Here is a 12,470-nt window from a genome sequence, read left to right as displayed (position 1 = left end):
ATCATGTCTCTGTCTATTTGGTGCCAAAGCTTATCATAATTGTTTTTAAATAGATCAATATTTTTTGCAGTCAACTCAATACCTACATATCTTATTTTATGAGCCACTTCACAATCCGTTACCCTCATTAACTCTTGTTGGTCTTGCTTAGACATATTCTTACAAAGCAGTTTAGATTTCTTTCTATTTATATAAAATCCTGCCAGATCTCCAAACTCTTTTATCTTCTCCATTAACCTTGGCATATGTTGTAGAGGGTCCTCCACTATCACCATCACATCATCTGCAAAGGCCCTCACCTTGTATGTATATCCTTTAATCTTCAAACCTTTCATTTCATCGTCTTCTCGTATTTGTCTAAGTAAAATTTCCAACACCATCACAAATAACAGTGGAGAGAGTGGACATCCTTGTCTTGTTCCCTTTCTTATGTCCAGCTTTTTTTGTTATTTCTCGGTTGACAACTATGGCTGCAGATTGATTCTTATATATCACCTTAACTGCTTGAATAAACATCTTACCCATCTGTACTTTTTCCATCATTGCAAACATAAAATCCCAGTTCAAATTTTCAAACGTTTTTTCAGCATCCACAAAGAAGAAACCAACTTGTTTTCCTGGATTTTTATCATAATATTCTATCGCATTCAATACCGTCCTCAGGTTGTCTTTTATCTGCCTATCTGTTAGAAAGCCTGCCTGATCTTCCCCTACAAACTCCACCAGCCAGGCCTTCAGCCTTTCAGCCAATATTTTCGCAAAAATCTTGTAGTCATTGTTTGTTAAAGATATTGGTCTATAATTTTTTACATTGGTTAAATCTTGTGTTTCTTTTGGTATTAATGTAATATTAGCTTCATTCCACGTTTCCGGCAGATCATCACCTTTTAAGATTGCATTCATCACTTTTTGCAGCAACTCTTTCAAATCTTCTGCCATTACTTTATAAAATTTAGCTGTAAGGCCATCTGGTCCTGGGGCCTTTCCCATCTTTGTAGCTTATATCGCTTCCACAATTTCTAACGTTGTTATTTCAGCATTTAATTTATCTCTCAATTTCTTGGGCACCGTTGGTAAAATCAACTTTTGAAAATAATCCTCTATTGAATTCTTATCAATTAGTTTCTTCTGATACAACATTGCATAATATTTTTTAAAAGCCCTCTCTACTGAATTTTGATCAAACCATTCTTTCCCATCATTAAAGCTTTTGCTTTGTTGAGTCCCATATCAAACAGGGCTACCAGGTCCAAGCCAATCAGTTTAATTTTATCAGCTATCTTTGAGCACCATGTAGAATAAGGGTCAGAAGCTAACAACAAGGGAATTAAACCCTTTGGCTCAAGATGAATTCTTAGCCAGTAATAGATGATATGTTCCCAGATTTTTATTTCAACTCTTCTTGCCTAAGAATGACATTAGGAGTACACCTAGGTACATTAAATAGAGATCTGATAAATTTAGATTGAACTGTTTCTAAGTTCTTAACATTAGCAGTTAGTCCCATTTGTGATCCGTATAAGAGTTGCGCTAATGATTTTCTTTGGAATAATTTCAGGCCTGCAGGTATAAAGCCCGCACCTTCTCTTCTAAAGAATCTAAGGATAGCATTCGCACTCTTTTCTGCAGCATTTGCTGATGAAATTGTATGAGCTTTGAAGTTAGCATTAAATGCAAAGATGACTCCGAGGTATTGGAAATTTTTAACTTGATCTATAGTGTTCCCATTTATTTCCCAGTTAGTTTTTTCAAAGTGTCTACTAAAACATATAATTTTGGATTTCGAGTAATTAATTGTCAGAAGCTCAGTACCACATTGATTGCTAAATTTTTTTATGGCACGCTTTAAATCAATTTTTGTTTGGGACAGGAGGACTGCATCGTCAGCATACATGAGAATTGGTACCTTCCTTGGGGTACCAAGACTTGGGGCATGGACATCTGTCTTTACCCATTTAAAACTTTCTACAGACACCAATCTCCTATTATGCTTTCTCTTCAATGAACTTCAATGCCGTGAAGTCCCTCCCTTCCCCCGCAAACTTCCTTTCTTTTTTAAGTTTGAGATTAATCAAAAGTGTAAAGGGGGTCATTCCGGCCCCCCACAGACTTGGCTTGAAAGTGAAAGTATTTTGCATAATTGTAAATGGGGGTTCTATTGACCCCAACAAACACTGAAAAATTATTTTAGCACTGTTTCCAAATATAAATAGATGGGTCAGTACCTATTATCTCTACTTTATAGAAAGGTAGAGCAAATAGTGAAAACTAAAATTTCTCTCCACAATTTATAACCATAGATATTTGTTGTGCAAAAATATCACAGTTTAGCTTTGGGGTTTTACACGACTTTTGGAATTGGGGGTTGCAATGACCCCCAAGGAAACCACTGTTTGCAACCTGAATTGTTGTGTATATAGTAGGCGCAGGTAAAAGTCCTGTGTTTGAGCCCTCCCAAAGTTTCCGGTATGTCCACAGCCAAAAGGAAAAGCTCAAATTAAAATGTATCACAATTTTGGAAAATGAGGTCATTCTATCCCCCTGCAAGCCAAGCCTGGGAATGTTTGTAGGCATCCTCTGAAACTGTTCACATTTTCCAGACTTGAAGGAGCCATTCAGCCTGGAATTTCAGCTAACCCATAGCCATCTGTCCACTGAGCTGATTGTTTCCCTTTGTTATTCAGGAAGAGCTCTAAATTGTAAGGCTCTAACAGGTGCAACCTGAAGACAGGTTACAAGAAGACTAGGAGAAAGAATGCAGATATCTTCTCTTCTTTTTGTTAACCCTTTAACTGGCAGGGTTAACAATGTCCCTTTCCATTGCAAGAGTCTGTTATGTGTCTGTTTTTTCCTTGTCCTCAAGAATAACTTTCTTAAGCAATGCAGGACAAAGAAGAGTAAAATTTGGAATCGGATCAAAAATACCTCTCACTGAAATTGCTACCATGTGTAACTTGCCCACCATTGCCACCAGGTGTGAGTCGGCCACATGGTGGTACTGCGAGCAAGTCGCGCATGGTGGCAACTGTGGGCAACTCGCGCATGGTGGCAATGCCAGGCAAGTCACACATGGTGGCAATTCCAGGTGAGTCGCACATGGTGGCAATTCCTGGCAAGTCGTACATGGTGGTAATTCCATGCAAGTTACAGATGGTGGCCATGGTGGGCAAGTCACAGATGGTGGCAGTTTCAGTATTAGAACAGTTAAAAATGATTGCTGTCTTTAAAATAAACTGTCTTGTGCTTTAAAATGGTGGGGTAAATTTTACCCCATTTACATTTCTATGAGGATTTGATGTTTTCAAAGAGGGGTATTTTTGATCGGGATTCCAGATTTTACACTTCTTTATCCTACACTGCTGAAGAAAGTTATTCTTGAGGCCTGATATTTTTCTTAGTTGCTAATGTCATGATTGAGAGAGCTGTCAGGTTTCCATTCTTCGGTGGTTTAAGTTGGGGTCATTTTGACCCCAACTCCAAAGTAGTGTGATCGGGTTTTTTTCCTTGGGAGGGTTAAAACCAGCAAAGTAGAAGAAATGCTGAAACAGCATAAGTAATTCTAAGACTGACATATTAAACAACATAGGATCGACCTAGCGGGATGTCTTTGCAATATGAGACTGGATACAGGCCACTGTTTACCTGTGTACAAAGACATTGTTCTAGGTCTAGGAAGCACTCTAGATGTAAAGACCACTACCACAGTTTAAAAACAATGGAGATAGCACAAGAATTCAAGTCAACAAGGCTATTCCTTAATTTGCCAGTACATCAAACAGTAGGCCTTATCCTAGCCATTTGACTTTTTCAAGAGTAATTTTCTGCAATTCAGAGGTGGCATGTAGCAAAAATAATTAATTTTTGTAAAGCATTCTGCAGTGCTTTGATTAAAGGCACTAGACATGCCAAGTACATTATAAATTGTATTAAAGTATTAGGTAGAGGAGGTTTTAAAATAAATCCTTACCATGTAATGCACTAGAAAGTTTGTTTTTAATGTCAGACTTCTGGCAGGGACTCAGAAAGTTGAATGATATGAAAATTGATCTCACTTGCTAAATTATAAAGATTAGAATAGGAAATTGCCAAAATCTAAAGTAAAGCTATCATTGACTGTTCAGTGACTTACTACTGACTATTTTCTCACAGTGGTATATTTAATGCATATACAAATATGTATTAAGTGATACTGTATGGGCTTGTTTCATTTTTCCACTTGAAACTGTATAGAGAGAGGTTGTTCATCACACACTCCTGTCCAACAGGGAGCAGTTTAAACGCAGAAACTGGAATATCTCCCAGGACCCGAGAGACCCTGTGTTGAGTTAAACATGATTTTTATGTTCTAGGTCAGTCATTCTCCTTTCTAGTGAGGGGAGATGCACACAAGCCTGAGATCTATTCTTCCCTGCGTAAGTGAAAGGAAAGAGATACTGGGTTGGTTCATACCACTCCCTTCCATTATCTTTGACAGAGAAAGACTTCTTCATCAGAAAAAGTGTCTATTGCGAGAAGATATTCTCTGTTGGAGAAAGTCTTTCCCCATTAGTGGAAGACTAGATAGAAGGAAGTAGGAGAATCCAATGTATTGTCTCAACAGGGTCCAAGAAGTAAATGGCAGCCACACTGCTGCAAGAACAACTAGCAAATGGTATTACCAATTACTCCATGATATATTACCACCAACATAGAGAACAAACAACCAGTATTACGTATACTAATAACATTTACTTTAAAAAATGCTAATACTGCATTCAAAAAATGACACAAGAACCAAAGAACTTAAAATATGTCACTTTCTCCCTTTCCCCTCTCCTCACCACACATACTATACAGTAAGAAAACTTATTTGTTTAGACATTATAATTTAGGAGGATATGGGAAAGAGCTGTGCATCACATACCCACAATCTATCCATGATATAGTGCCTCGGCCCTTCACCGCTTGGGCTACGTCAGACAATAACCTGAGAGAACTTTCAGCTGCTTCCGCTGGGAACAAAGAAAAAAAACAATCATCATCAATATGAAGGTACTGCTCAGCAGTTTTCTTCACTTAAGGAAAGTTTTATCTAGAGTGTAAGCTTGCTCAAGAAGCGAAGAAACAGTTGCCAGGAAATTCCTAATATCTCCCCTCAAACTTTTACTATCCAAAGAGCTACTTACAATGATTTAGGCACACTGACAAAATCTCAGTGTCTTCCAGTAATGGAAGACTTCTTTCTTTGCTATAAACTGCTTTTGGAAAACTGCTCGTTTTCAAAGCCCCTATGTTGCTTTCTTTCAGTAGAAGGCAGGGGGAAGAGCCAGGGCCCTTCTAGGGCTGTTATAGCCCGTAAGAGAAGAGGGAAGACTCATTTGGGCCAGGCCCAGCAGCACAAAGTTCCAGTTCCTTGCTGGTGGTGGTTAAACTCCAACAGTTTGCCCCATTGCCCGCTTATTGCTGGCGATTGCTTCCTGAAGTGATGTCATGATGCCAGTGCCAGGAGTGCTCCTGCGCTTTCCAGGTGACAACTTTGGCCCTAAACAGGCTGAATCGGCCCTATGTGAAGCACAGGACCATTCCCAGTGCCAGCAAGATGATGTCACTTCCACAAGTGATGTCATCACGTCAGCACCAGAAGTGCACTCACAAAGATCATCATCTCTTCCCTTCCACCCTCTGCTGGGAGAATATAAAAGCACAGAAATCCTATGGCAGCAACTAGCAGGAAACTTCGCACAGCTGCTTGCTACTGTTCAACCAGAAGTTGAGTCTCCGAAAGGAACACTCTTACAAATGAGGAGGAACCTCTTATGGAGACTGAATGATAGTCACAAAATAAATTGCAGTATTTATACCAAAATTTATATCTAAAGTGCAAGTGCTCTCTCTGCAACGTATAATAGTGCATGTAAATTACAAACAAGTATTAAAGCAATTATACACATTCACAAATTATGTCCCAATTATTTGTCTCTTTACAAGGGTAAGCAACCTGACCCAATGCAAGGTAAATACACCAAAATAAGGCAGTACAATTGAATAATATAATATCCTTTTACTTTCTTTTGTAGAGAAGTTGCCACGGTGGAATTTCACCCTATTAATGTGATACAGACAGGAGAGTAGGCAAAGTGTAGTGTTGGCAATGGGATTGCTAGCTAATACCTCTGCCCATTTCGGAAATCTTCATCATTGGCCAATAATATTATACTTTATCAATCATACAAACTTTCATATATAGCATTGACAGCATTCTGTCAGTCTGGAACCTCAACCAAACATTTCGGGGAGTGCTATTTCAATGCTATATATTAAAGTTTGTATAATTGATAATTGTGTAACAACTATCCATCTCTCCTTAGTTAATTTTACTTATAGAAATGATAATATCAGCTTCTATTTTTCTTCTCTTAATTCTCTATATTTTATCTTCTTTGTCTTTATACTAAGTTACCTTAATTAATGTTAATTTCTTCCTAAATAGTCAAAGAAATCCTTCTATTTTCCCCAAAATTCAGCTATCAGTCTATTATGCAGATAAGTAGTTAATTAGTTAATTTAGCCATTGATGCATACTCATAAATCTTATCCTTCCACTGTGACACATCAGGATAGGAATCTGTTTTCAATTTTGCTACATATAATACTCTTGCTGCTTTCACCATATAACGGAAAAGATCTCCCTGTTCTTTTCTAAGATTAGTTGGTAGGATGTTTAAGAGCATATTTTTCAGATTTAAGTCAAATCTGAGTTTAAGAATCTTCTGCATCTCTTCATGTATCTTTATCCAATATTTTCGTGTTTTCTTGCAGGTCCATCACATATAGTAAAATCTTGCGTCCATGCTCTGGCATTTCCAACAATGTCCACAATACTGATTTGTAATTTACATGCACTATTATATATTGTACAGAGAGCACTTGCACTTTAGATATAAATTCTGATATAAATTCTGCATTTTATTTTGTGACTATCATTCAGTCTCCGTAAGAGGTTCCTCCTTGTTTGTAAGAGTGCTACTGTTCAAGAGCAACAGCCATCTCATGATTAGGGGTGCCCTGGATAGTCTTGCTTTTCCTTGGACTGTCTGGAGAAACTGTCCGGTATTTTTGTGCAGGAGGGGAAAACAGCTGGCTGCTGGCATACATGAGCTAGTAGCAGCGCCAGTAGACCTTCCGACACTGTTTCTGTCTTTGCCTCCTCCCCCCTGCTTCCAGTGCTAGGGGAGCGGCCACATGACCCACTCATCCTCCTCCTGCATGCAAGGGAGGCATCTGGCCCACCTGCCTGGCCACCTCCTGCACGCCTCCCCCTGGCCTCCCCCTGCCAGCCTTCCCATTGTCCTCCTGCACACTGAGGAAGCGGAACACCCACCAGTCCTCCCCCTGCACGCCAGGGAAGCAGCCTACCCACCTGCCAGCCCTTGTGACCCACCTGGCCAGCCTCCTCCTGTACATTGGGGAAGCAGCTTTCCTGCCCGGCCTCCTGAGCACTGGGGGAGTGGGTTGGCAGGCCAAACCACTTGGCCTCCTGAGAGCCAGCGGGGAGCAGCCAGCAATGACTTCCAGAAGTAACATCATCGTGCCAGGAGTGTAGGCGAAAAAGTAAAATCAGGTAGGTCCAGCATTTTTTGACATGTCATCTGCCAACCCTACTGATGATAGCCAATGTTAGGGATTGGTACAAATCCCCACTCTGCTGTGGAAGCTCACTGGGTGACTTTGGGCCAGTAACACACACACAGCCTAACTTACTTCACAGGATAGTTGTGAAGATAAAATGGAGGTAAGAAGAATGAGGTAAGCTGCTCTGAGTATCCATTGTTGAGGAATGTGGAATTCAAATGAAGTAAATAAATAAAGGTGAAAACGGGTTGCAAAAAATATTTGTAGGAGGGTAGGTAATAACCAGAAAAGGAACCAGGGAAAGTTGATGATGTGGGGGTTGCCGTGAGAAGTAATGCTGCCGACACTTGTTTGGGAGATTCCTGGAGATTTGGGGACAGAGCTTAAGAAGAGTAGAGTTTGAGGAGAACAGGGATCTCAGCAGGGATATGATGCCCAGTTCACCCCCTGAAGCAATATTTTCTCCCTGGAAACTGGTCTCTGTAGTCTGGAGATTAGTTTTAGTTCCAGGAGAACTACAGGCCCCACCTAGACGTTGGCAACTCTAAAGAGGAGAAAAACAGGCAATAACATGGGGAGGGAGATAAAGTAGAAAGTGAGATGCCTGCGGCAAATCAGTACAACCGTTAGTAAGAGAGACGGGCATACAGAAAGGCCAGACAGTGGGTAGTATGTTTTGTTCAAAGATCTTCTTAAAATATGAAGTTAGAAAATTTTTCACAACGTTCACTTTAAAACTTACTGCAGAAAGATTTGGCAGAAACCAGGTACTCAGCTTCCTCTTATATCAATAAGATAAATATTTTAACAGCAATTAAGTTACATTGGTACTCATTATAAGACTCCATCAAGCTTTCCAAGGGAAGTTTGTCCCCTTGCTCAGACATGCATATAATGCATTTATACAAGGCCTACTTTGCAAATGGAGTGGGGGGCAGAACTTTTACTACTTTCTACCCTGCTACAAGCAAATCCACCACTTTTAAACTTTGAGAAAAGACATCCCCAGCTCATAGCTGAACTCATCCCTCCCTGTTTCCTCCTTCTCCCAGCAGCCTGCTGCTCATCCTGAAAATCCTCTCTCAAGGTCAGGAGAACCTCATTAACAAAATGGACCACAGTACCAAATGCCACAAGGTGCCCTTGAGCCTCAGAAAGGATTTCTGGGACAAGGCCAATAGGGGACAACGGAGAAAAATCTGCTCTGCCAACATCAGTGAAATTTTCTGCAGGATCCCATCCCAAGCACTCCTCAGGAATAAAACAGGGTTGCACCTACCTGTAACTATTGTTCATCCAGGTCTTTGTGCAGGCACACATTGGGACGGTGCTTGCGCAGGCCTGCCACTCAGAACAGGACTTTTCTAGCTCTAGCCCTATTAAGGGGGGATGACCTCCCCCACAACCGCTCTGAGCCGGTTTTTCCCGCCCCCTCCTTCCCCCAGTTCTCCTGTGCCGTCACAAGCTCTCCTTCAACTGTCCGAGAGTTCACGGGGAGGGGGGTAATGTGTGCCTACACAAAGACCTAGATGAACAACAGTTACAGGTAGGTGCAACCCTGTTTCCATCTACATTCTTTGATGCAGTCCCACATTGGGAGAATAGCAAGCTACTCACTTGGTGGTGGGAAAGAATTCTCAAGCAAAAAGAGAGTGTAGAACAGTTGACTCAATGCTGCTTCTCTTCTTGAATTTACATCCACAGCATAATGCTTCACGAAAGTCTCTCTGGAAGACCAAGTCGCAGCATGACAGATGAACGCGATCGGAATCCCCTTCAGGAATGTCGCTGATGTTGCCTGCACCCTTGTTGAGTGTGCCTGAAGCACAAAAGGACAAGGAACCCCAGCTAATTCATAACACTGCATGATAGCTGATACTACCCATCTAGAGATTGTCTGCGACGATGCTGCCTTGCACTTATTGGGGCCTGAATGGCACACGAGAAAGGCTGATTCCTTACGGAAGGTTTGGGTTCTATCCCTGTAAAATAAAATGGCTCTCCTAAATCCAAAGTGTGCAACACCCGTTCTTGGGTATAGTTGGATTAGGGAAAAATATAAGCAGAGTTATAACTTGTGAGACATGGAATCTGGAAACTACCTTTGATAAAAACTCCAAACTGGTACGCATCACCACTCTATCTGGATAAACTTGCAGGAACAGAGGATCTACACTAAGAGCTCTAATCTCTCCAACCATCCTGTCCGATGTAATTGCCAGTAAAAATGCCATTTTTGCCAAAAGAAGTGACGGGGCAAGTCACCATTGGATCAAAAGGGTTTAACATCAATCTGGCCAACACTAAAGATAAAGACCATTGGGGAACCAATGGTACTTTAGGAGGGTAGAGATTAAACATGCCCTTTAGGAATAATTTTGATAGTGTGAAAACACTGTCTCCCCATCCATTCCCTTATGAAACGCCGATATGGCTGCTAAATGAATTTTAACTGATGAAGATGCCAAACCTGAAGACAGTAAGGACACCAAATAGTAAAAAATGTCAAGATAGAGAACATGCTCCTGGATCCACTGCCTTAGTCTTTGCCCATAGCCTGAACCTATTCCACTTATAAGCATATGATTGTCTAGTAGACAGTCTCTGGGCGTTAAGGAGCACATCTGTTACTTCTGTTGAAAATTGCATGCCCTCTACCCTAGGAGCCAAGCTGTCCAGATCGTGATGACGTGTGCATCCATAGGTGAGCAGGTCCAGCTCCAGTGGCAGATGGATGTAGCATCCCTTGGCCATTCATTTCAGAACATGAAACCAAGGTTGTCGTGGCCAAAAGGGCGCTATCAAGATGCAAGTAGTCTGGTCTGTTTCTATTCTGCATACTATTTTGTGGATCAGAGGAATGGGAGGGAATGCATAGAACAGCCCCCCTCCCGTCCAACTGATATGAAATGCATCTCCCAGGGACTTCCTGTCTGCCCCTCCCCTGGAGTAAAATCTGGGGGCTTTTGTGTTGTCCCGTGTTGCAAACAGGTCTATCTGTGGAAACCCCTACTGCTGAAAAATTGGTTGCAGGTACTTGTCTGTCAACACCCACTTGTGATGAGACTTTCCCAGTCTGCTGAGGAAGTCTGTTCTCAAATTGTCTACCCCTGCAATGTGCAATGCTGAAAGTGTGATGCCGTGGGTAATGGCCCATTCCCATAAGCAAATAGCTTCTCCACAAAGCTTCCTTGAAGCTGTTCCACCTTGTTTGTTGATGTAGTATACTGTTACTGATAGGACTTGGACCTTCTTGTTTGCCAGCATATCTGAAAGTGAGTTAAGGGTATAGTAGACTGCCCAACAAATTAATATGGTACCTCTTCTCCAACTCAGACCAGATCCCATTTATGGACAAGTCTTCCCAAGGGCCACCCGGCCCTTGCAACCCAAAGCGTACTCCATTGGACAAATTATCTCCATTCAACCACCACATCAAAGATTGGAGGACCTTTCTAGGGATGGACAATTTAGTATGGGGAGACTGCGCCTCTGGGTGGAACCGCGTTATGAACAAGAGCTGTAAAGTTCTCATTTCAAAATGAGCCAATGGAACTACCGCTGTGGTTGAGGTCTTCAATCCTAGTAGGACTTGACTGGAATTAGCAGATTGGAGTCTCTTAGACTGAAACTTCTGGACCAGGGCAACCAATCGGGTAAGTCAGTCTGTAGGTAAGTAAGCTCTATTAGACAGGGAGTCCAACACTGCATTTATAAATTTAATGGTACTTTTAGGTACTAATTCTGACTTTTTCCAATTTGCTATCAGGCTCAGAGAATCGCAAGTGTGCAAAATGGTGCCTATGTGGTCTGATAACTCTTTAGGTGAGCTAGCCATTATTAACTAATAGTCAAGGTAGGGGTAAATAGAGCACCCCAAACATCTAAGGTGGGCAACAACCACCACCATGCACTTTGTAAAAACATGCGATGCAGTCGCCAAACCAAAAGGGAGCACTAGATATTGGAAGACTCCCCTTTTGAACACAAACCTCAAATATTTTCTCTGCTTCTGGGGTATAGCAATGTGAAAATAAGCATCTTGCAGGTCCAATACTGCAAACCAAGCATCCTGGGATACCATGTTTATTACCCAAGGAAGAGGTACCATCCTAAATTTAGAGACCTTTAAATAGGCATTTAAACCTCTGAGGTCAGGTATGGGCCTTTCCGCCCCATCTTCCTTGTCTATCAGGAAAAAACGTGAAAAGAACCCAAAGGGGGACTCTGAATCAGAGACCCTCTGGAGGGCTCCCTTCTTAACAGGGTATTAATTTCTGCTTGTAATTCAGGCCAGGTATTATTAGGAGCCCTAGATAGCAAAGAAGTAGGAGGCAAGTAACAGAATTCCAATCTGTAACCCATTTTAATTATTGCAAAGTCCCAGGAATTGGAGGTAATCTCCTGCCAAGCCCCAAAAACCTTGCATAGCCTGTTCTCATATGGGGTAGAAGCCAGAGACTCTCACATCTCTAGTCAGAACTGATTTTTCTGGCCATGTCCTTGATCTTCAGCAGATTGGCCCTGATATAAAGCTTTGGATGTTCCGGATTGCTTCCTTTTTGATTGATGTTGATTCATGTATGTTGTTCTATAGGGATACGAAGAACAATACAGTTGGAAACGATAGGAGCAAAAGTCATGCCTCTGGCCATAATCTCTCTTCCCCGATCATCTAAATGACAGACTTCCAGCTATTGCAGGTAAGACCAAGTAATATCTAGCTGTTTGTCTATCCTTCTTTTTAGATAGATATTCGTCTGTTTTCTCAGCAAAGAGGGAAGTACCCTCAAACGGCATATACTCAATCTTTGGCCAAGTTTCAAGAGGTAAAGCAGTAGCCCTAAGCCAGGCATATC

General features: G+C 41.4%; 1 protein-coding gene across 1 annotated transcript in view; it reads right to left on the bottom strand.

Moving 5' to 3' along the window:
- The window catches only part of PDIA5 (protein disulfide isomerase family A member 5), a 289,332-nt gene that overhangs the window by 208,364 nt on the left and 68,498 nt on the right, over nt 1-12,470 (bottom strand). The window contains exon 3 of the mRNA XM_054971351.1: nt 4,904-4,991. Coding sequence (XP_054827326.1) covers nt 4,904-4,991 — 88 coding nt within the window. The remainder of the gene's footprint in view (nt 1-4,903; nt 4,992-12,470) is intronic.

Source organism: Eublepharis macularius, chromosome 2, assembly GCF_028583425.1.
Source record: "Eublepharis macularius isolate TG4126 chromosome 2, MPM_Emac_v1.0, whole genome shotgun sequence".
Lineage (NCBI taxonomy): Eukaryota > Metazoa > Chordata > Lepidosauria > Squamata > Eublepharidae > Eublepharis > Eublepharis macularius.
This window is presented reverse-complemented; position numbering and strand designations above follow the sequence as displayed.